At 39.6% G+C, this 24,765-nt stretch overlaps 1 protein-coding gene across 6 annotated transcripts in view; it reads left to right on the top strand.

Moving 5' to 3' along the window:
* Nucleotides 1-12,096: 12,096 nt before the first annotated feature.
* TFG (trafficking from ER to golgi regulator) overlaps nucleotides 12,097-24,765 on the top strand; it is a 39,760-nt gene continuing 27,091 nt past the window's right edge. Inside the window, exons 1-3 of one of the 6 annotated variants that reach the window (XM_033211468.1) lie at nucleotides 12,097-12,215; nucleotides 17,163-17,389; nucleotides 23,466-23,549. In XM_033211468.1, the coding sequence (XP_033067359.1) occupies nucleotides 17,206-17,389; nucleotides 23,466-23,549 (268 nt within the window). In that variant the 5' untranslated portion in view covers nucleotides 12,097-12,215; nucleotides 17,163-17,205. Of the gene's footprint in view, nucleotides 12,603-12,789; nucleotides 13,059-17,162; nucleotides 17,390-23,465; nucleotides 23,550-24,765 lie in introns of those variants that run through there. The other 5 variants (XM_033211470.1, XM_033211464.1, XM_033211466.1 and 2 more) reach the window with 5 other exon arrangements.

The following is a 24,765-nucleotide window of genomic DNA, read 5'->3' as shown; positions in this document are numbered from 1 at the left end:
AATATTGCTCCAGCTTGGGTCACATACCCACTGTGAAGTGGAGGGATGGAAGATGACTTGGTTGACAGGATATCATGGACTGGAGAAAGGAAACTTACATCAGGGAAGGGACGTTGGCATCAAAACATTAAAGAACTTCTACTACACTCCCTGACAAAGTATAAGTACTCCCTGGGAAAGAACTACTTTAAAACTTGCCAGTCGGCCGGGCGCGGTGGCTCAAGCCTGTAATCCCAGCACTTTGGGAGGCCGAGGCGGGCGGATCACGAGGTCAGGAGATCGAGACCATCCTGGCTAACACGGTGAAACCCCGTCTCTACTAAAAAAGTACAAAAAAACTAGCCGGGCGAGGTGGCGGGCGCCTGTAGTCCCAGCTACTCAGGAGGCTGAGGCAGGAGAATGGCGTGAACCCTGGAGGCGGAGATTGCAGTGAGCTGAGATCCGGCCACTGCACTCCAGCTTGGGCGACAGAGCGAGACTCCGTCTCAAAAAAAAAAAAAAAAAAAAAAAACTTGTCAGTCATCTCCCTTGTCTGAGCAGGGTTTTAATAGGGTCGGTAGGGAGATCGAGAAATTAGGGAGACCAAGAAATTATTTGGTGCCTTGGAAGTTGAGGAGCAAAAAGAGGAATTAGAAAAGCAGAAAGGTGACTTACTTTAAAAAAAAGGATATTGCAGGAAAGGGAGACTCAAGGCACTGCAGAACTGGTTTCTGTGATATTGTATATGGGCAGCTGTGCCTTTCAGTGTTTTCTGGTTTATTTTGTGTGATAATAGTGCCCAATAGCCTTTGTTTTTGGTTGTGGTGGCTTGTGCAGTTTCTTTGGGGAACAAACCATCCTGGCCTTTGGGTTTCCTTTTCTGGGTCTTAAGTGACAATTCAGAGTTCACTGTTAAACTGTCAGAGTTTGGATTGCTTTTTCTCTTACCTTTCCTATTTTAAAGTTAAAGTTGCCTCTTTTTTTTTTTCTGTCACCAACAAAGGGAGATCATTCTCAAGTTCATTGCTATCAGCTTGTCATTGTCTCATTCAGAAGAGCTTGGCATTTTTTGTAAGTGTTTGGGAAACCTGAGACAGAAGTGTCAACTGGATTTTACTGGTCTGTCAAACACTGGAGCTCTCTGGCTCTGTGGAAACCCCTTAATGTAACCTTTTAGTTCCTATGGCTCCTCAGAGGAGGTCCAAGACAATTCCATACTGGAGGTTGCGGGGAGGGGGTTACGAGAGAAGAAACTGCTGTAACAATTTCAGCTTTAAAAAATATTCACATATAACTCAATAGCAAAAAACAAAAACAAAACCAAAACCAAAAACCAAAACCAAAACAAAACAAAAAACCTGATTAAAAAATGAGCAAAGAACTTGAGTAGACATTTTCTCAAAGAACACCTATAAGTTGCCAACAAGTATATGAAATGATGTTGAACATCACTAACCATCAGGGAAATGCAAATGAAAGCCACAATAAGATATCACTTCATACCTCTTAGAATGGCTATGATCAATAATGTTAAAAGACAACAGGTGTTAGCTAGGATGTGGAGAAAAGGGAATCCTTTTACACTGTTGGTGGGATTGAAATTGGTACACCCACTATAGAAAAGAGTATGAATGCTCCTCAAAAAATCACAAAGAGAAATACCATATGACCCACAATCCCTTTGTTGGGTATATATCCAAAGGAAATGAAATCAGTACTACAGAGAGATATTTCTGCTCCCACGTTTATTGTGGTATTATTCATGATAGCTAAGATATACAAACAACGTAAATGTCCATTGAAGGATGAATGGATAAAAAAAATTATGATACAGACACACACACACACACACACACACACACAATGGAGTACTATTCAGCCTCTAAAAAGAAGGAGGTACTGCTATTTGTAATAACATGATTAACCTGAAGGATATTATGATATGTGAAATAACCCAGACACAGAAAGAAATATACTGCATGGTCTCACTTATATGTAGAATCTAAAAAGAAGTCAAACTCATAGTAACAGAGAGTAGAATGGACTGGGACTAGGAAGTTGGGGGAAGGGGGAGATGTTGGTCAAATTGTACGACATTCAGTTATAGGATAAATAAGTTCTGGAGATATAATGTACAGCATGGTGACTATAGTTGATAACAGTGTATTATACACTTGAAATTTGCTGGAAGTAGAAAAAGCAATATTCACAAAGCATATCTTTTACAAAAGCAAAATCCATAATTCCCTAACTTTCACTATTTTGTATTTTTCCATAATTCCTATGCTTTGTCTAAACTCATAAGAATTTTACATAACTAATGACAATACATGATGTGATTTTCACTTATTACCTAATTATGCAGTCTTCTTAATGATTGCATAATATAATTTACTAAATTGTTTCCCTATTACTGTATGTTTATATCATTTTAATATTTAACATGTAGTGACACTGTGATGAATAAACTAGTACATATATTTTTTCCTTTCTTTTTCATTATTTCCTTAAGATAAATTCTCTTGACTCAGATAAATGTGCCAAATTCTCTTGACCAGATAAATTTAAGACCCTAGTGTATATTGGTATATTGTTTAGAAAACATTGCAAGAATGTATAATGTCATCAACATTTGGAGGACTATAAACTTTTTTTTTTTTTTTTTAATTGAGATGGAGTCTGGCTCTGTCGCCCAGGCTGGAGTGCAGTGGCCGGATCTCAGCTCACTGCAAGCTCTGCCTCCTGGGTTTACCCCATTCTCCTACCTCAGCCTATCGAGTAGCTGGGACTACAGGCGCCCGCCACCTTGCCCAGCTAGTTTTTTGTATTTTTTAGTAGAGACGGGGTTTCACTGTGTTAGCCAGGATGGTCTCGATCTCCTGACCTCGTGATCCGCCCGTCTCGGCCTCCCAAAGTGCTGGGATTACAGGCTTGAGCCACTGCGCCCGGCCTAAACTTTTTTAATATAGTTGTTTATTTCAGTATTTTCTTATTTATATTTTTTACCCATTTTCAATTGAGCTATTGTAATTTTTTCTCAGAAATTTGTGTTTCTTATCTATTATAGATCTTAGTCTTTTAGCTATTAATGTGGTGGAAATATTTCTTCCAGTTTATTGTTTTCTTCTCTTTTTAGAATAATGAAATGATTACTGTGGATTTGATTGGAAATGTCCAAAAGATTAATAGAACATTTAGGATTTTCTGAGTTTATATGCCTTTACCCAGGCAGAATAATTTTTCATGTTAGATTAAGAAATATGTTAAGAACTATGCAGAAACTTCTAAAATGTAGAACAGTGGCATAAATATGCCACGTGAGATCAAATGACTCATGTATGACACATGACATCTCTAACCCTTCTTTACATCAGATAGCAGTTGAGTGGGGTTCCAGGACAAAATTATTTTTTCCTTTCAAATGTTTTCTGTCTCTTTGTGTCCACCTGCCTTTTCTTAAAAAGAAAACACTACATCTTGGAGAAGTTTTATTAGCAATTATTAATTAGAAACAATTTTAAAACCACAGGGAGGTTCAAAGTAATGTTACATGTGTGTCATCTACATTACTTCATTTACTTATGTGCCTATTATAATGTGTAATTGAAAAAAGATATAAAAGTTGCTGAAAAACTGATTAAGAAGTCAGGAGTAAGGGAAAATAAGAATAGAAACAAAAAGTATGAAGCCAGGGATAAGAGTAATACCCAAGAATCATAATCTTGTAATTTTGTTAGGAATCAGCCACAAATTAGACTGTTAAGCTTTTTAACACTCAACATAAATATAGAAATATATAGAAATATAGAAATATTACAACATAAATATAGAAATATAACACAAATATAGAAATATTACATAAATATGGACATATAGAAATATTACAAGTCTATCTCTTAACAATTAAACCACAATTTCTTGGCGAAAATACAATTATTTTAACAGTACATGAAATTGGCATTAAGTTTCTTTGAAAACATCCGTTTGAATATATTACCAAATCAGAGGGCAAACTATGTTGAATGAACAGAGACCAAGATGAGATTGTTATATCTCATTTGTAAATTTAGTATATTGGCATACATGCCTGCAAGTCTGCTAAGTGCATACACTGAAAAGTTACGTATAATCAGTGTTACTCTGAAGTTACACAATACTATGTACACATAAAGACACACCTAATGCATCACAGGAAATGTTAGTATCAAAAGTGGATCAGTGAGGAGTTTTTTGTTGTTGTTTGTTTGAGATGGAGTTTTGCTCTGTGGCCCAGGCTGGAGTGCAGCGGCACGATCTTGGCTCACTGCAACTTCCGCCTCCCGGGTTCAAGTGAATCTTCTGGCTCAGCCTCCCAAGGAGCTGGGACTACAGGCATGCGCCACGACGCCTGGATAATTTTTGCATTTTTAGTAGAGACGGGATTTGACCATGTTGGCCAGAATGGTCTCGAACTCCTGACCTCGTGATCCACCTGCCTTGGCCTCCCAAAGTGCTGGGATTACAGGCTTGACCCACCGGGCTGGGCCTTTTTTTGTTTTTGTTTTTGTCTTTTGTCTTATATTTGTGTTCCTTAATTTTGACTGGTGAAATTAGTTTTCATTTTGCTTGTTTGCTTTGGTAGAGGGTTTGCTTTTTTCCATTTTTAAATTAATTTTATTGATGTATAATTTACATACAATGAAATACACTCATTTTAAGTGCACAATTAGATGAGTTCTAACAAATTCATACACCTGTAAAACCACTGTGCCAGACAAGATTAAACATGTTTCCATGACTGCAAAACATTCCTTCATGACTTTTCCCCTATTCTCAGCCCCAGGCAAGCACTGATCTGCTTTCTATCATCAGATACACACAGTTCTGTCTCTTCCAGAATATCAAACGAATCATATAGTATGTCCTCTCCTGAGTCTGGGTTATCTCACTCGGGATATTTTTGAGATTCATCTTTATTGTTGTATCAGTGGTTAGTTTCTTTTTATTGCTGAGTAGTATTTGTTTGGATATACCACAATTTGTTTATGCATTCACCAGTTCATGGGCATTTTGTTGTTTCCAAGTTTTGACTATTGTGAATTAAAGCGCTATTAACATTGTTATACAAGTCTTTGTGTGGATATATTTATTCTCTCTCTCTTGAAATACCTGGCCATGTGCAGTGGTTCACACCTGTAATTCCAGCAATTTAGGAGGGCAGGATTGCTTGAGCTCAGGAGTTTGAGACTAGCCTGGGCAAGAAGGTGAAACCCCATCTCTGAATCTAAAAAAAAATTAAAAAATAAGAAATATGTAGTGAAATTGCTGAGTCATAGAGTAAGTATATACTTACCTTTATAAGAAACCACCAAACAGTTTTCTAAAATGTTTGTACCATTTTATGCTCCCAATAGCAATATATGAAAGTTTTGAAGTCCAGTTTGTGAATTATTTCAGAAACTGAAAGTAGTTTATTTATTTCTTTTGCAGGCCACTGATCATGTTTCTAAAAAAATTCCATATATGTTAACCCTTTAACAAAAAGAAGAAAAAGCACTGCAGAGTGGTATGCCCTAAAGCTGCTATCTTTTACAAAGTATTTCTCATAGAAGTATAGTTCAATTCTTATCTGTATTTTTCTTGCAACCTTGCAAGTTGGTGCTTCTGTACACGTGGAAGTGTGACCTTTATTATTTGCTGAACTTTAACATAAGCTGCTATGAAGCCATGATATAACAACTGAGACTTTATGGACCTTTGTGATAAAAAAAAAAAAAAAAGAAAATGATATTTCTAGCCCAGTACTCAATAGGCAACAGCAGGGTGAAGAATTCTGGACTGGGAGTTGTGGTCTCAGCTATAAGTTATGTGACTTGTGGCAAGACATTTACCCCATTTACCCAGGCATCAGAACCTGAGGCTTTGCCTCTATAAAGGAACTGGCAAGACTAGGTGAACTCTAAATATCCTGCTATCTCTAAAATTTTGTGAATCTAACTGCAGGCTGAAATTGTTCTTAAATTAACTTAAAATATTTTCTCATCTAAGTAACATATGAGTATATTTTCCTTAAGAAAAAAAAAACTCAACAACAAAGAACAACAAATTAGAGTGTTCCAGATAGCGCTAAAGTCCCCTTTGACCATTACCACCAAATCCAAGCCCCTCTTGTCTTTTTCCTTTTCTCTCCAGAATTAACCACTGTAATGAGCTTTGTGTGTAAGCTTTCAGATTTTAGGAAATATGTACATACATTACACACTCATAGCAACTCATAGTCTTATGTACTTTCTTTTACATCAATGGTATACGGAACTCTGTCAGTGGTCCCTAAGACCACTCCCAGGTTTGATGAATCACTAGAAGCACTCATTAGATTCAGCAAAGACTCACATTCATAGCTATTATTTATTACGAAGGGATATAAAGCAAAACCAGCAAAGGAAAACGTTGCATGGGGAGAAGTGCAGAGGAAACTAGAGCAAGCTTCCAGGAGTTCTCTTCCAGTGGAGTCATACAGGATGCACTTAATTTCTCTGGCAACAAATTGTGATAATGTGTGAAATATTGTCTACCAGGAAATCTCATGAAAGATTCATTAGTCAGGGTTTTTATTGGGGCCTGGTCACATAGGCAACCTGCCTGGCATGTACCAAAATTCTAGACTTCAAGAAAGCAGGTATTCTGCATAAATCACATTGTACGAACAGTTTAGACACAGTTCATCATTCTTACCAAATAATGGGATGAGAAGACTCCTAAAATACAATTCTCAGACACCAGCCAAGGGCCAATCTTGCAAGTGGGCCTTTCTGAGAACAGCAGTCTCAGGCTACTATGTTGACTATTTTCTGCACACTAACGTAACTTTCTAAAACTTGCTTTTTGCACTTATCAAAATGTTTTTGATATCTAACTGTATGCATGTGTACATTTCTTTTAATTGCTCTATAGTCTTTCACTTGAAAACAAAACATTAATAAGTGTGCTCTTATGTGCAAGCGTTTCTCTGGTACACTGTAAATGAAATTGTTGTGTCATAAGGCATTTTAGATATTGATACAAACTAATGTCCCCACAACAAAGCATGAATGCCACATACTTTTTTTTTTACAAAGTGTTACGTAACTATTTTTCTCAGATGAATATATGAAAAATAGTATCTCATTGTAGTTTTACTTAGCATCTTTTATTATAAGTCTCTATTGAAATGCCTTTTTGAGAATGCTGTTTATGCATTTATATGGAGGGACTAAAAGCAGGATCCTTGGCATAAATGTTAGATTAGAGACATGAGTGTCTCCAAGTATCCAGAGTTTGATTTTGTCTCTGATATGCATGATTCCTAGACTCTGGCAACTAGGTTTCTTTTACTTTTTTTTTTTTTCTTCTTCTTCTTCTTTGTTTTGAGACAGAGTCCCACTCTGTCACCCAGGCTGGAGTGCAATGGCGTGAGATCATGACTCACTGAAGCCTTGACCTCCTTGGCTCAAGAGGTCCTCCTGCCTCAGCCTCCCAAGTAGCTGAGACTACAGGTACATGCCACTATGCCTGGCTAATTTTTTTTATTTTTATTTTTAGTAGAGACAGGGTCTCACTGCATTGCCCCGGCTGGTCTCAAACTCTGGGGTCAAGTGATCATCCTGCCTTGGCCTCCCAAAGTGCTGGGATTATAGGCATGAGGAGCCACCACACTGGGCCTAGGTTTCTTTCTTTTCTTTTTTTGGAGATGGAGTCTTGCTCTGTCACCCAGGCTGGAGTGCAGTGGCATGAACTTGGCTCACTGCAACCTCCACCTCCCAGGTTCAAGCAATTGTCCTGCCTCAGCCTACCCAGTAGCTGGAATTACAGGCACATGACACCATGCCCGGCTAATTGGGCCTAGGTGTCTTAAATGAGCCTAACAAAGCTACTCTTGATCAAAAGTTATGTCTTCTTGCACATCTTGTGGCATTTGTATGAGTCTACTAGGACTACCATAACAAAACACCATGGACTGGGTGGCTTAAACATCAGAAATTTATTTTCTCATAATTCTGGAGGCTGGAAATAAAAGTGTTGGTAAGTTTGATTTCTTCTGAGGGCTCTCTTCTTGGCTTGCAGAAGGCTGCCTTCTTGCTGTCTCTTCACATGGTCTCGCCTCTGTGCATACCCATCTCTGGTTTCTCTCTGTGTGTCCTAATCTCCTCTTCTTATAAGGACATCAGTCATACTGGATTAGGGGCTCACCCCAATTACCTCATTTTAACTTAATCACCTCTTTAAAGAATCCATCTCCAAATACAGTCCCTTTTGAGGTGGTTCAATATATGAATTCTGGGGGGAGGATGCAATTCAATTCAAATTCCATTTCTCTTTCAACTTGAAATCTGACAGGTAATTTAGCACAGAGGTAATTTAGCAGAGAGGTAACTTAGCACTGTCTCCAGTGGATGCAAATGAAGAAAAGTGAATGATTTCAAATTACTAAGAGACAAATCCTACATGGCTAGGGAGCTAGGGACTTACCCGTTGACAGCTGATCCTTTTGTTTTTTCTGGGAGCTTGACCTGTAAAGTGGCAGGGAACTTAGTTTTCATTATTTTATTCAATAACTATGTATTGAATGTCTAGATCAGCCTGTAGGGATACAAAATCTAGAAAGAACTGCCTTTGAGAGTAGTTTCTCTAAGGAGAGGTTGGACATAGAGCCCCATGGTAAGGCAAAAACATTTTAGGGTCTTCATGGATGTGAAGCTGGTAGGACAGGTTGAAGCATTTTGCTTAGCTAGTGCTAAGAATCACTCACTCAAAGGCACCAAGTAAGAAAATCGTTCCTTTTACCTTTCTCTTTCATTATCTCTGCATAGGGTGGTAGCTTCCCGTGTTCACACAAGCAAATCTTTACATTTAGCCAGTGGAGGTGAGGCTGAGCTGACCAGCTGGCTCCTGTTTGGTCCTCATGATTCCCCTTCTGTTTGGAGTTCTCTTATTTAGCTAGCTGCTGCCACAACAGAGCTGATTCTCGGCAAGGGACATAACTTCTTGCTGGAAATTCTCATCCAAGGAAGAACGGACACCCTTTCCTTGGTTCTTCTGAGGGTATATAAGATGACTCAAATTTTCAAAATGATGTATACTAAATACTAAAGAAGGATATGATGAAACATAGATTTTATCTAACTTGCTAATGGGGCTCATAGCCTTTGTCTCATTTCTTGTCCAGTCTGAGAATCCTGTTTTCATTCTTAGGATTTTCCCCCCTTTTCCACGTGAGGAGTTTTAGCTATACAGACTTTCAGGGAGAAAGAGCAGGTGGTAGGTAAGTTGGTTGGTTGACTCCTTCTCTTAAAAGCACAGTGTAGCCGGGCGCGGTGGCTCAAGCCTGTAATCCCAGCACTTTGGGAGGCCGAGGCGGGCGGATCACGAGGTCAGGAGATCGAGACCATCCTGGCTAACACGGTGAAACCCCGTCTCTACTAAAAATACAAAAAACTAGCCGGGCGAGGTGGCGGGCGCCTGTAGTCCCAGCTACTCGGAGGCTGAGGCGGGAGAATGGCGGGAACCCGGGAGGCGGAGCTTGCAGTGAGCCGAGATCGCGCCACTGCACTCCAGCCTGGGCGACACAGCGAGACTCCGTCTCAAAAAAAAAAAAAAAACACAGTGTAAGTCTTAACCCTTCTGCAGATGAAACATGGAAAATAACCTGTGTACTGCAGAATCTCATATCTCTCCTTGCTACAGTCTGGGTCAAAGGTATTTCCTTGCACTGCTTCTCCTTCCTTCACATATCCTCAACTTTAATATACTACCATTAAGCAGTATTTTCTTTTTTTTTCTTAGCAGTTACTTGGAAGAAATGAGTAGTATTTTCTAGTTCAAGACTCTGCTCAGTGTTCATTTAAAACCAGATTCATCTAGATGTAGCAAAGAAGGCCAGTATGTATCTACAGACATAGTAGAAGAGAGACCCATGTTCTTGGTAAGTGAGGTAACTGGTTCAGTTCAGGTTATGGCTCTGTCACTAGTTATCACCTGTATTTATTGGGAGCCTAAGTACATGGATGTGCATCAGCTTCAACTTGAGAAATTACCAGAACCCCACCTCTCAAGTTCCACAGAAGTAGTTGGGAATAAGTTTTACCATTAAACAAGACTTTACTGATGGCTTGGGGATGAAGCATGAGGGAAATTACAACATAAAGAGCCTCAAGTTGCTTTCAGAGTCCATGAGCTCCAGACTTTCCACAAGGCCAGCTTATGGGTGCCTCTCTTCCCAGCATATAGATGACCACAGTGTAACAGGGACCAGTTTATTTCTCCTCAGTAGCAGGACTCTTGAGTGCCCCCTCACTGGGGATCCTCAGCAGATATTCTTTTCACCTTATAATAGGCCAAGGTTTATCTCCTTATCTCCTGCCTCAGGATCTGACCTCTTTTTAGTTTAAATATACTACTATAACAGTAGTATAATTTACTTCCTTCAGGGAATATTTTAACTTTGCCACATGGTTGTGGTTTTACCCCATCCCAAACCATTTTAATGACATCATAATACTATTATCTGACAGCAGTGCATCTCCTTAAATCTGTATTATTCCGTTTTAAAAAATAAGCAATGAATAACATTCTTTGGAGAGCAATCAGGAACTGTTTTTCATTTCTTCTGCAGTACTCCACACCCTTATCCCTGCAAACAATTGCTCAAAGGGCAATGTAACTGTTGGCAAATACAAATCAGAAGTGAACAGTCTAAATTTACATTATTTCACTCTCAAACAGAAGTTTCAGAGACATAACTGAAAAAGATCACACTACTTATAGTAGTAAAAGAACATAGCTTCTCACCCTGAAACACCTGAATTTACTCCAGGTCCTTTAGGAGTATCGGGTGTTAAAGTAAACTAAGTATGGCCTGAGAAGGACTGCATACTTTTATATTTGAATCCTTGTGGATGAACTGTAACCTACCTTAATAGACAAGAATGAAAACCTAACTTAGGAGTATGCAACTGTAACAATAACCTAGTCTTGGCCAATTCCAGCCACCACCCTTCAACCACTCATAGACTGCTAAGTGTTCAAATAAGGCAAACGCCAACCTGTAACCAATCCAGCTGTTTCTATACTTGACTTCCGATTTTTGTACCTCATTTCCCTTTTTCTGTCTAAAATCTTCCACCACATGGCTGTGCTGGAGTCTCTGTGAATCTGCTGTGATTCTGGGGGCTGCCCAGTTCGTGAAATCGTTCGTTGCTCAATTAAACTCCTTTAAATTTAATTCAGCCTAAGTTTTTCTCTTATAACTGGTAAACAACTGGAGACCAGGTAGGGTATAAATGCTTTATTTATCGGCTTAGTCTCCACCTTAGAAGTGACAAAGATTCTCTGCTTGGCCAAACTTCAGGCTCCTGAGCCCTCTCCTTGGTCCATCTGTGCATCTTCTTGTAAAACTCAGTTTCAGCAAAGAACCTTGTTAAGTCAGCATGGTAAGAATCCCTCACCCTTGATCAGGTTCCTCATCCTCCACCACCCCCAGGTGATGTCTGTTATCCTGGCCTGTCTTCATCTAGAATCCTGTTGTGTTGGTTTAGCCAGAATCTCCCTTGTCCCTGACATTTTCTCTTAGTAATTTTCCATCCACTGACCGACTCCCACCCCTTGGCTATAAATTCCCACTTATACTGTATTTCTATTTGAACAGGTAAGGGAGAAGGGAAGAGTACGTAGTGCACACTCAAATGCCTTATCCTCCAAAATCACTCAGGAATCATTAGCCTTAATTTCCCAGCTTTTGTCCTTTACACAGTTACAGATTTGTCTTGGCTTTTAAACGCTGTCAGTCTTCCCTGCTGAATTGGAAACTCCTTCCTCACAAAATGATTCACCCCCATTCCTAGAACAGGGCTTGGCAAAGCGTAGGCTCCCAGTGATGAATGAATGGATTTGTGAAAGAAAAGGGTTTTTTTTTTTATCTGTTACTACAATGGTCAACAACAACGACAAAGACCACTTAAAGTTGGACAGACATCTACCTGCAACCGGCTCTCAAAAAGTCTAGAACAGCCCACTACGCCCCGCCCATTGGCGAGAAACGGAAATACATGCTTTCGAGAAAACCGGAAGTGCCTGGTCACGCCCCGCGCATGCGTGAATCGGTGCAGCTCACGCTTCCTACACCCCATCATCCAGTGAGAAAGCAGGGAGTCTTCGGCAGAGGCAGCCGGGAACGAGGCAGCCGGGACCCAGCCAGCCCTGAGCCTGGCGCATGCGTCCTGGTGTGTCCACGCGCAGTAAGGAGGAGCCAAAGGGCTTTTTTTTTTCTTGCTCCCGCCTCTCTTCTTCCCCGACCTGCCACGTACAGAGCCCGAGTTCGCGCTAGGCTTGTTGGGTCAACGCGATTGGCCGAGGCCCGCGCGAGCCTGCGAGCGAGGTGCGGCGGTCGCGGAGGGCAACAGAGCGGGCAGTGACCACCGCCTCCCCGCGACGCCCCAGTCCAGTGGCCTCGCGTCGGTCCATTCAGCTGAGACCTGCGGAGAGGCGGCGCTGCGGCCTCCGCAAGCCGGTATGGCCACTGGAGACTGGGGTTGCGGCCGCTCTCTCCGAGGAGACCGGGAGACGAGGAGGCGCTGTGAGGGCCTCGCTTGAACCGCCCGGCGACTGGGGTCGGAGGCGCTGTGGGAAGGGGCTGGAGGGAGGAGGGGGCGGGAGGGAGGACGGAGCCGGAGGGAGGAAGGGCGGGGCCTTGCATAGGGGGAGGGGAAGGGAGGTCGCGGAGGGGGAGGGCAGAGAGGCAACCCCTGGCCGCGCTGGCCAGGAGGCGCGCCTCGGGGGCTCCGGGAGGCTAGTGGGTCAGCTAATGCCTTGGTGCAGCCTGTCTCCAAGGGTTTGGATTGAGAGGAGAGGGGCTTTGGGAGGCTGGGTCGGCCGGCGCCCAATCCCCGAAGGGGCTCGGAAGGGTGCAGAGTGGCGCCTACGGGAATAAGTTGATTGGGGTCACTGAATTGAAGCCTCGTTCCTTGGCTAAGTCAACGCTTAATCAAGCGCCAGCTGGAGGCCCAACCTGGTTTTATAGTGATGATTCTAGCTAATTTTAAGAGTTTGCTTTGCTGGACGCTATATTAAGTATTTGAGATGCAGTATTTCATTTAATCATTACAAGGATGCCTCCAAATTCAGATATTGTTATTTTCATTTCGAATGTGTTGAAAGTGAGCCTTCGAGGACTTAAGATCACATCGCTGGTGGTGGGAATCTTTACCGTCTTGCTACGCTGCCTCTGAGGCAGGGGTTGAGGCCTGTTGCCTTGTTTAGAATAATTACAGTTGACTTGACTTAGTGTTTCTTAAAGGAAACTGCTCCACTCAGGAGGTGCCTAAGCCACTGCCTCTGAAATTGAGCAGGATCTTACCCTTACAGATAGCAGAACCAGAAGTATGGCCATGAACCTAGATCCTGGTTCAGGAGGAAGGGTTTTTATATGACCTTGAGCATGTCAGATTATTCCCAGTGCTGAGAAAAGCGTTCCTGTTGGAGGGTTATATTATACAAGTTAGAGGCCGAGACATTTCTGGACTTCAGAGGGGCCGGGGCAGGGACAAGATGGAAGAAGAGCTTGTTGTAGGACTCCTACTGGCAGTTCTAGGAGCTAGTTGTTAATTCCAGTCTCTACTTTGGAAGAGAAAACGAGTACCAGAATTCTGTATGTGAAGTAATGTTGGGATGGGATTTCACCTTGAGAGGAAACTTTTGTTGCACACTTACTTTTGAGATACTTTTGTGTTTACTCTGGGGAGATGACTGCACGAGCTAACGACAGCTTTAGGAAAGAAGCGCTGGTTCCTGGCCACAAGATGTTTAGAGTCAATGGGAAACACAAAAAGTGAATTTGCACGCAAACACATGGCAGATGGAAAGAATACGTGACTCTTTTTCTTTTTTTTTTTTGAGACGGAGTCTCGCTCTGTCGCTCAGGTTGGTGTGCAGTGGTGTGATTCCCCCGGCTCACTGCAACCTCCGCCTGTTTCAAGCGATTCTCCTGCCTCAGCCTCCTAAGTAGCTGGGATTACAGGCACGCGCCACTACGCCTGGCTAATTTTTGTATTTTTAGTAGAGACGGAGTTTCACCATGTTGGTCGTCTGGTCTTGAACTCCTGACCGTGTGATCCGCCTGCCTCAGCCTCCCAAAGTGCTGGGATTACAGGTGTGAGCCACCGCGCCCGGCCTTCAAATTTTAAATCCATTGAAATTGGGCAACAAACCCGTACCCCAGTCAGAAGAACATACCATCAATTATATTCAAAGCTGGAATTTTTTCTTAATTAGGAGTGTGTCTGACGAAGTCACTTCTAGCTACATAAAGAAGGTACAGTGTGAGGATCGGATGTAAAAACTGATCTATATTACAGCTTTCTTCTCCCATACTTCAAAAAATTTAAACAAAGTCTTTAAATACTATGTCAGGCACTTTTCTGGGTGCTGCTGGGAATAGATAATACCAGCTCACTGAAGCTAAGCACTGGCTCCTTTTACATTATTTCTGGTTTACACTTCTTGTAGAAAGGAGAAGGTAACAAATACATTGATTTTTTGAAAGGTCTTTATTACTCTTAGGCTGCCAGAGCAAACAAGATGGAATATTTACCATCTTGGTGAAATAATTATACTTTAGAGCTTGGCACATAGTAGGTATTTAGTAAGTAATTCCTGAATGCAGAAGGCATTGCAGAAAGCATTGCAGAAGGCGAAGAGTTGGTTGTATGGAGATTTCTGTTAATCACTGTCTTCATGAGAAGTCCATTGTGAGAACTGGCAGGTAAAAAACTAACTGTATTCTTACTCTGCGTTAAGATAAGCATGGCATCTCTAGAGTGGAATGCAGTTCACTCTATTCTGCATTGACCTTAGAGTGTTATATTTAGTTTTAATGACCCATTTCATTGAAGATTTATTAATAAAATATCTGTTCAGAGCATGGTGAGGGGTCTAGAGATATTAATTTAAGGACTAGTTAGGTGAAAGGATGAAGGGTATTTATATGAAGAATAGTGGGGCATTAATATATAATATTCATATAATAGGATTCATGGAAACTTTTTTCAAGTACCTGAAGGGTTGATATGCTGGGGGAGTAGGTGAGTGCTTTCACATACCCGGAAAGAATAAACAATAATTGCAGAGAAGTGTGGTGTTAATGAAATAACAGATTTAAGAGGAGGAAGCAGAAAGCTGCTAGTAGTAAGGCAGGAAGTTGAAACTAGAATGTGGCCAGTAGGAGTTTTTGGACACCTTTAAATGTCTCAAATCATTTTCTTGGGGCAGGAGGAGGAAGGAGTTGATGCTTAGGAAATGTTGAGCGATTATAGATAACATTCAGGAACATCTTGGCCTTGAGAAGAAGAGATATTAACCCATTATTTGATAAGTATATCCTCCCTTATTATCTAGCAACTATTTAACTTGCTAGAGACCTTCAACATTATTTTGAATTTAAAATTACACAGTCATGGCTGGACTTGGTGGCTAACGCCTGTAATCCCAGCACTTTGGGAGGCCAAGGTGGGTGGATCACTTGGGGTCAAGAGTTCGAGAGCAGCCTGACCAACATGGTGCAACCCCATCTCTACTGAAAAAAACAAAAATTAGCTGGGCGTGGTGGCACATGCCTGTAGTCCCAGCCACTCAGGAGGCTGAGGCACGGAATCCCTTCAACCCGGGAGGCGGAAGCTGCAGTGAGCTAATAGTGCACCACTGCACTCCAATCTGGTGACAGAGTGAGACTCCATCTCAAAAAAAAAAAAAATAATAAAAATACAGTCATTACAGGATAGTCATACTGAATAAAATTAAAAATTAAAATAAAACCTAAGGGAAAATTCTGTAACGAATCAGTGTTTAGTGGCTAGTTGTTTGACACTGCCTTATTTAATAAAGTATACAGTCCAATCGTACACACCCACCCAGGTGGGAGAGTTAGGAAGTATGCAGCACAGTAGTGGACAGTCTTTAAACAGTTCAGGTGGGTGTTACTAATTTGTCCTTTCTCCTTCAGTTACCCCACATAGGATATTAAAGACATACTCATGAGATCTTTCTTAGAACAACTTGAGGCTCTATTTGAGTATTCACACATAACTCTGTCTTCAGAGTTAGCATTTAGAGTTTATAGGATAATAGAGTTTTGAAGCCAGTAGTTATTTTTCCCTTTATTTAACAGCTGTTAGATGACTATTGTCTGCTAGGCACTGTTGTAGGCTCTGGGAATACGGAAAACATAATTGTTTACTTCCTGTCATCAAGTGGAGAAGACAATAAAAAGTTACAAATTTTTGATGTCTGGTATTGTTAAGTGCTTTGAAGAAAAATAAAGCAGGATAAGAAGATAATGACAGGGGAGCCATTTTAAATTAGATGGTTAGGAAAGACCTCTCTCAGTTAACACTTGGTAAGGAATCTGAATCATATGAGGGATATCAGAAAGTTTCGAGACAAAGGGAAACGTGAAGTATGGGTATAGCAGGGGTGAGTGAAGAACAGAGGTAGGAAATGAAGTTAAATACTTGGCCAGGGACCAGAGGCCAGATGATTTTATAGGTCTTGCTTTTTGAGATGAGAATGCATTGGAAGGTTTTGAACGGAATGATGCTAGGTTTTACTTAACAGCGTTAACTGTAGTGGTGAGACTAGATTAAAAGTGGGCAAAGGTAAAAAGCAGGCAGACTGTTAGGGGTCTTTTCCAGTCATTTAGGCAAGCGATGATGGTGGCTTGAGTCAAGTTGATAGCAGTGAAGGTGCTGAAGTGGTTGGACCCCAGAGTTATTTTAAAGGTAGTGGCAACTATATTTTATTGGCAGTTTGGATGTAAGGTTTGAGAAAAAGAGATCAAGATTTTTTTGTCTTACACAACTCAAAGGAAGCAGAATAAAGAGGCCGATAGGAGAGGCAGTTTTAGGTGGGAGATCAGGAATTTAGATATAGTAAGAAAAATCTAAATGGTAATGTCAGATGAACAGTTAAATATGAGAAAACATTATAGTAGACATAAAATAAAAGCTTATTTTATTATCCCTAAAATAATGTTGCCTCCAGACCATTTTAACATAAAGATGGTAACATGGGGATAATGAATCTTTTGGAGGCCAGAGTTTCTTAGCATCTAACAGTAGCATTGCTCTCAACTTTTAAGGTACGTTTTGTTGTTTAGTTATCAAAACCGTTTTTATCAGTCTTTCTCTAGAGTTGTGTGTATAGAACATCCTGGAGTCCACCATGAACGGACAGTTGGATCTGAGTGGGAAGCTAATCATCAAAGCTCAACTTGGGGAGGATATTCGGCGAATTCCTATTCATAATGAAGATATTACTTATGATGAATTAGTGCTAATGATGCAACGAGTTTTCAGAGGAAAACTTCTGAGTAATGATGAAGTAACAATAAAGTATAAAGATGAAGGTAAGAGTATTTTAAATCTATTTTTTAAAGTCCTTTTTTTTTTTTTTTTTTTTTAGAGAGACAGAGCCTCTGTTGCCCAGGCTGGAGTACGGTGGTGTGATCATAGCTCAGTGTCACCTCAAACTCCTGGGCTCAAGCAATCCTGCCTCGGCCTCCCCAAAGTGCTGGGATTATAGGCATGAACTGCCATGCCTGACCTTAAAGTCTTAAGTATTGTATGTGTTATTTTGCCCATTTTTATTGGACTCTTTGCCGTCCTCTCCTCCATGGTAGTTGAGCCCTTTCTTGTATTGAATGCGATGTTCTTATAGTTACTATAATTCTCTTACCAGTTAAAAATAGCTAAGTGGGGCCGAGCGCAGTGGCTCATGCCTGTAATCCCAGCACTTTGGGAAACCGAGGTAGGCAGATCATTTGAGGTCAGGAGTTCGAGATGAGCGTGGCCAACATGGTGAAACCCTGTCTCTACTAAAAATGCCAAAAATTAGCCGGGCGTGGTGGTATGCACCTGTAATCCCAACTACTTGTGTGGCTGAGGCAGAGAATTACTTGAACCCGGGAGACGGAGCTTGCATTGAGCTGAGATCGCTCAACTGCACTGCAGCCTGGGTGATGGAGCAAGACTCTGTCTCAAAAAAAAAAAAAAAAAAAAAATTGCTAAGTGGTTTATTAGAAGGGAATTTTAAGTGTTAGAACATTTTCACATACATTTTTACAAGCATTATTTTCTCCTTTTGTCCATATAATTCTGGTTTCTTTTAGCCTAAAAAAATTTTTTTTTCTATTCTTATTTCCCAAAATGAAAGGTTTTAGTATGCATGGAATGAAAAAGGCTTTCATGGCCAACTAAGTATGGGAAAGCTGGTTTCAGCAAAAACAAAAGTGTTTCTTTAGGAGTTTTCAGATTATAATACGTTTATATACATTTTCAGAAGTTTGTAGTATGCAGTGTTCCCAGACACATTTGTTGACAAAATTCTCTTTATGGAAATAGGTTTTGCATGAAAAACGTTTCAGCAAACACACCAAGTAGAATTGTAATAGTAGACTATATTTCCTATTCTTTAACCTGCCTTCTTTGTTAACATCTCTGCTGAAATTTTTTCTTTAGGTGGTTACCAGTGTTTTTTTACTGTTGAACTTACTTGCAATGTATTTAATCTTGACCTCACTATTTAGCACTACTACCCACCCCATCCTTGTTTTTAAATACTTTTACCTCTTACCATCTCTTGACACTACTTAACCTGGTTTTCTTATCACTAATATTTTCTCTGTCTGTGTTAGGGTTGGCTTAAAGTAATGCCGGCAGATATAATAGAAATCTTAAAATCTAAGTGGTTTAATAGTTGAGAAATCTTTCAGGGATCCAGGCTGAAAGAAGCTGTTACCTTCAACACATGGCTTATAAGCTCACCATAGGCATTGACATTGGCGGGCAGATGAGTGAAGACAGAGTATGAAGAATCATATGGGAGATTTTACTCACTAGGCCTGATGGTGTGTGTCATTTCTGCCCTTATCACATTGGTCAGTACCCAGTTACATGGCTCTGCTAAGATGCAGATGGATTGAGAAGTATAGTCCCTGGCTGAGCAGCCACTTTGCACAACTTATACTGTGCAAGAGAAGTGTAGATCACTGGTGATCAGTTAATTGACCATCTAGCTAAAGGTATAATTCTCCTTTCTTTTTGTGATGTGTAGTCTAAGGGCACCCAAAATAAATTTTTGAGAGTTGCCCATGTTAAGAAACAATAAAGGATTTTTCCTGTTTTTTTATACTTATCATACCTTGATTTTCACCTCTCTAACTTTGAAATGTGTGCCTTAATTCGATCAGTTAATTTTTTTTTTATTACTTGTTTGAGACAGGGTCTCTGTCATCCAGGCTAGAGTGCAGTGGCATGATTGTAGCTTACCATAACCTGGAACTCCTGTCCCCAAGCAATACTCCCAACCCAGCCTCCCAAAGGCATAAGCTACCATGCCCAGCCTACAATAAAGATTTTTAACTTTTTTTTTTTTTTAAGCAAAGTCCTAAGAGTGCTTTTTTAAAAAATTCTGTTTTAATTGGCAAATAATTGTGCATATTTATGGGGTACATAGTAATGTTTCATTACATATAATGGGATTAGATCAGGATAATTTGCATATCCATCACCTCAGATATTTATTTCTTTAGGTTAGAAACATTCAGTATTCTTCTAGCTATTTGAAATTGTATAACATGTTGTTGTTAACTATAGTCATCCTATAGTGCTATAGAACACTGGAACAACTTCTATCTGTTGTAATTTTGTATCTTTTAATAAATCTCTCCCTATCCCTCTTTTCCCCTTCCCTTCGCAGCCTCTCCTGTCCTCTCTTCTGCTTTTTACTTGTATGCAATCAACTTTTTTTAGCTTCCACATATGAGAGAGAGCATGTGGTATCCTTTTAACTTAATGTCTTCCAGTTCCATCCATGTTGCTGTGAATAACAGGGCTTCATTCTTTTTTGTGGCTGAATTGTATTCCATTGTGTATATATACCATATTTTCTTTATTAGTTCTTCTGTTGTTAGACACTTAGGTTGATTCCATGTCTTGGCTAATGTGAATAGTGCTGCAGTAAACATGTGAGTGCAGCTGTCTCTTCAGTATACTGGTTTCTTTTCCTTTAGTTAAATACCCAGTAGTGGCATTGCTGAATCGTGTGTTAGTTGTATTTATAGTTTTTTGAGGAACCTTCGTACTGTTCTCCTTAGTGGCTGTACTGTTTACATTCCTACCAATAATATATAAGAGTTCCCTTTTCTCTTCGTTCTTGCCAGCATTTGTTATTTGTCTTTTTGATAATAACCGTCCTAACTGGGGTGAACCTCACTGTGGTCTTCATTTTCCTGATGTGTGTGCATTTCCCTAATGATTTGTGATGTTGAGCATTTTTTCATATATTTATTGACCATTTCTGTGTCTTTTTTGGAGAAATGTCTGTTCAGATCATTTGCCAATTTAAAAATTGGATTGTTTGTTTTTTAGCTGTTGAGATGTTTGAGTTTCTTGTATATTCTGAATATTCATCCTCTGTCAGATGAGTAGTTGTATTTCCTCCTATTCTGTAAGTTCTCTTTTCACTCTCTTGTTTCCTTTGCTGTGCAGAAAAGCTTTCCAGTTTGAGATAATTGTATTTATTTTTGCTTTTATTTACTGCACTTTTGAGGTCTTATTCATGAAATCTTTTCCTGACCTATTAAAGAGGTTATTCTTTTCCTAATGAGTGGTCTTGGTGATTTTGTCAAAAGTCAGTTGACCACAGATAACATGGATTAATTTCCAGGTTTTCTATTCTGTTTCGTTGTTCTATGTGTTCTGTTGATCTATGTGTTCTCTTGGTCAATGGGTCTGTTTTTATGTCAGTTCTGTTGTTCTGTGGGTCCATTTTTATGCCAGTCCGTGCTTACTACAGCTTTGTACTGTATTTTGAGGTCAGTAAGTGTTACACCTTCAGCTTTGTTCTTTGCTTAGTATTGCTCTGACTGTCTGGGGTTTTATGTAGTTCTGTACAAGTTTTATTATTTGTTTTTAAATTGTGAATAATTTTATTGGTGGTTTGATAGGGATTGAATTGAATCTGTAAATTGCTTTGAGTAGTTTTGTCGTTTTAATGATATTTGTTCTAATCTATAAGCATGGGGTGTCATTACATATGTCAGCTCTTCAGTTTCTGTCATCAGTGTTTTTTTTGGTAGAGGTTTTTCATCTTCGTTCAACTTCTTCCTCGATATTTAAAAATTTTTGTAGCTATGGTTAATGGGATTGCATTTTTTTAATCTTTGTATTTGTATAGAAACACTACTTATTTTTGTGTATTCATTTTGTTTCCGACAACTTTATTGAATTCATTTATTGGTTCTAAGGGTTTTGGTAGAGTTTTTAGGTTTTTGTGTATATAAGATTATGTCATCTGCAAACAGGGAAAGTTTGACTTCTTCCTTTCCAATTTGGATACCATTTATTTTTTTTCTCTTGCATAATTGCTCTGGCTAGTACTTCCTTAACTCTTTTTTTAATTTTTAATTTTTATTTATTTATTTATTTTTTTGTCTTGAGACCGGGACTTGCTCTGTGTCCTAAGCTGGAGTGCAATGGCGTGATCATGGCTCATTGAAGCCTTGAACTGCTGGGCTCAAGCAGTCCTTGCAGCTCAGCCTCCCATGTAGCTGGGACTGCAGGCATGTGCCACTGCACTCAGCTTCTGCTTCTTAATGTTTATCAAAATGGGGCTCTCACTGTGTTGCCCAGGCTGGTCCTGAACTCCTGGGCTCAAGCGATCCTCCTGCCTTTGCCTGCCAAAGTGCTGAGATGACAGGCATGAGTCAGTGTGCCTGGCCTTTAACTGCCTTTTTTCACTTGAAGATGCTTTGCATTTATCTCAAACTGACCTCATTGATTGGCTTTCTCTTAACTACCTTGTTTTTGTTAAGTCTAAGGTCAGCAAACTTTAATAGATCAGAGATAATAACTATTGTAGCTTTGTGGGTCACATAAGGCCTCTGTCTTATCTTTTTTTACAATGTAAAAACCATTTTTCATTCACAGACCTATAACAACACAGGGATTTTGACCCCTGGTCACAGTTAGTGGACCCTTAGCTTGAGTTGTAATTTGTCTTCCACATTTAGTTACAACTTTGTATTTCATGGTTTTTTTTTTTTTTTTTTTGAGACAAAGTCTTGCTCTGTCGCTCAGGCTGGAGTATAGTGGTGTGATCTTGGCTCACTGCCACCTCCACCTCCCAGGTTCAAGTGATTCTCCTGCCTTGGCCTCCCAAGTAGCTGGAATTACAGGCACACGCCACCACACTCGGCTGATTTTTGTAATTTTAGTAGAGATGGGGTTTCTCCATGTTGGCCAGGCTGGTCTCGAACTCCTGACCTCAGGTGATCCGCCCACCTCAGCCTCCCAAACTGCTGGGATTACAGGTGTCAGCCACCACACTCGGCCAAAAAGTTTTTGATTGTTTTGTCTCCCTTAGATTCTGTTAGTAGAGTGGAGGGATGGCTTAGGTGAAGTTCCTGCCGTCAGAGATAACTCTGTTTCTGTTGTAGGATTCAGAAAAGAAAAAAAGTAACAGGAAGTTTTCTTTTTTTACATACATACTTTATTTTCTTTTAAAAATGTGTTTATGAAAGTTGAACATTAAACAGGTATGTTACGGGAAGTGGGTCTGGCTATAAGGAGCTAAAAACAGTTATAAAGTTCTCAGTTTTGTCATCTTTGTCCGAAATAAATCCACCTAATTCGTGTTAAAAATAGGTGCAGCAGAGCATCCCAGAAGTAGTCTTGTGGCCTCCCCAGGACAGAACTCCTCCCCACCCTGCTGTTTGTGAAGATACCCTGCAGAGGTCCCTGATGAACTCCTTGTCTCTGGCTGCTTTTTTATTATTGCTTTCTTTAGAGAACATATTTTTCCTTTGGCCCTTTGAAAGCTTTTGACACATACAGTTGGTATGCTAATTATAGCATTCTTTATCCCTGAGATCTGGGGGACTTCATGGTCATAAATATGCATTGTTTTGAATATATAAATATTTTTCTAGGAAGAGTTGATTGTTTTCATCTTAGTATCAAAATGGTCAGTGACCTGAAAGATTTACTATCCATTCATTAAAGCAGTTTTGCAACAGTAGTGTTTTACTGTACCTATGATTAAGATTTGAACTTTGGGAAACTTTTTTATTTCTTGGTAAAATACGTAAATTTTTTGGAATGAAAAGATTTCAGTCTAAACCAACAATTTATGATACTACTGTCTATGAATCTCCTCCTAGTGACTAGTGAATATTAAGGCACTTAATGCATTAACTTTAGCTATATTTTTTCGTGTTGATATGTGTAAATACCTTGCCGTAAGAGTAGTAAGCAAAACTGATTTGGTGTGTTTTTGAACAAATGCGTTTTTGCTAGACAAACCTTTAAAGTTTAAGGGTTTTATGGGAGAGTTCAACTGTGTTCTACAATCTACATTTTGGATTTTAAATTTTTACTAGTTTACTGCTTATACAAATCTGAAACTTTTTTTTTAAATTCCAGATGGAGATCTTATAACAATTTTTGATAGTTCTGACCTTTCCTTTGCAATTCAGTGTAGTAGGATACTGAAACTAACATTATTTGGTGAGTAGTAAACTTTCTAATAAATTTACTATTTTATTCATTGTATTTTAAAGATGTTTGGCTTTTTTCCTTTTAAAGACTCAGGTAAGCAATAACTGATTCAAATATTATTACATTTATTTGTGTCCAGGTAGTTGTTTTAGGTTACTTGAAGCTTATGGCTATGTATGTTTTAAACAAATGATGGAAGTTTAATTCAGTAAGAACAGAGTGTTAAGTATGTTATTTTTTTGAAATCAGGTATAACTTAGTTATCCTTGGTAGAGTATTATAGTTTTAATTTAGCTGTATTAGAATTTTTGAATTGTAATTATTTTCTTTCACATTACAGTATGTTGTTACTTATTCTCAGGGCTTAACATGTAAGTCTGATACTTGAAACCAGTAGTCTCCAAACTTTTTGCACCGGAAACTGGTTTTGTGTAAGACAGTTCTATGGACGGTGGGGGTTGGTGGGGAGGTCAGCGGGAGAAGGTTTCGGGATGAAACTCTTCCACATTGCATGTGCAGTTTGCAATAGGGTTCACACTCATATGTGAATCTAATGCCACTGCTGAACTGACAGGAGGCAGAGCCCACCACTTACCTCCTACTGTGCAGCCTGGCCCGGTTTGGTTCCTAACAGGCCACAGAGCAGCACTGGGTTGGGGGCTCTTGCTTTAGACAGTATTTCCCAAGGAGTACTTAAAGATTAAAAATAGTTCTGATAAAAACCAATGCAAGACTAATTTTAATCTTTTAGATCTTAATAGATATGCAAGGCAGAACTTTAAGGGACAAGACAGAAAAGATTACAGAGTGAAACGTTAGTGTGATTATGTGAAAAATAAAGTGTGTACGCTTTTTTCCGGTTGTTTTGTTTAGTGTTTCATTTTTTAAAATTTTGTTGCATGAATCTTAAAGTTCAGTATGAAATACAATCATGGTCTACTGATTTAATTTGTATTTATTTCATCTCCATCTAGGAAGGATGAATATGAATAATCAGAATTTAAATGTTAAATAACAAAAACTGTTTAAAATTACTTAAAATAAAGGTATCTTTTTACAGTATTGAGTGTAAAATACTTAACTATTGACTAGGCATAAAGCAGATTAGATAATCTGCAGACCCTTACTTTAAACAGGATCTGCTAGATAAACTTACAAATGTATTTTTTGAATTCTGTAACTCAGCTTGCCTAGGAAAGTAAGGGAAATATCCAGGTAACGAAAA

This window comes from Trachypithecus francoisi, unplaced genomic scaffold (genome assembly GCF_009764315.1).
Source record: "Trachypithecus francoisi isolate TF-2019V2 unplaced genomic scaffold, Tfra_2.0 Lachesis_group0, whole genome shotgun sequence".
In the NCBI taxonomy this organism is placed as follows: domain Eukaryota; kingdom Metazoa; phylum Chordata; class Mammalia; order Primates; family Cercopithecidae; genus Trachypithecus; species Trachypithecus francoisi.
This window is presented reverse-complemented; position numbering and strand designations above follow the sequence as displayed.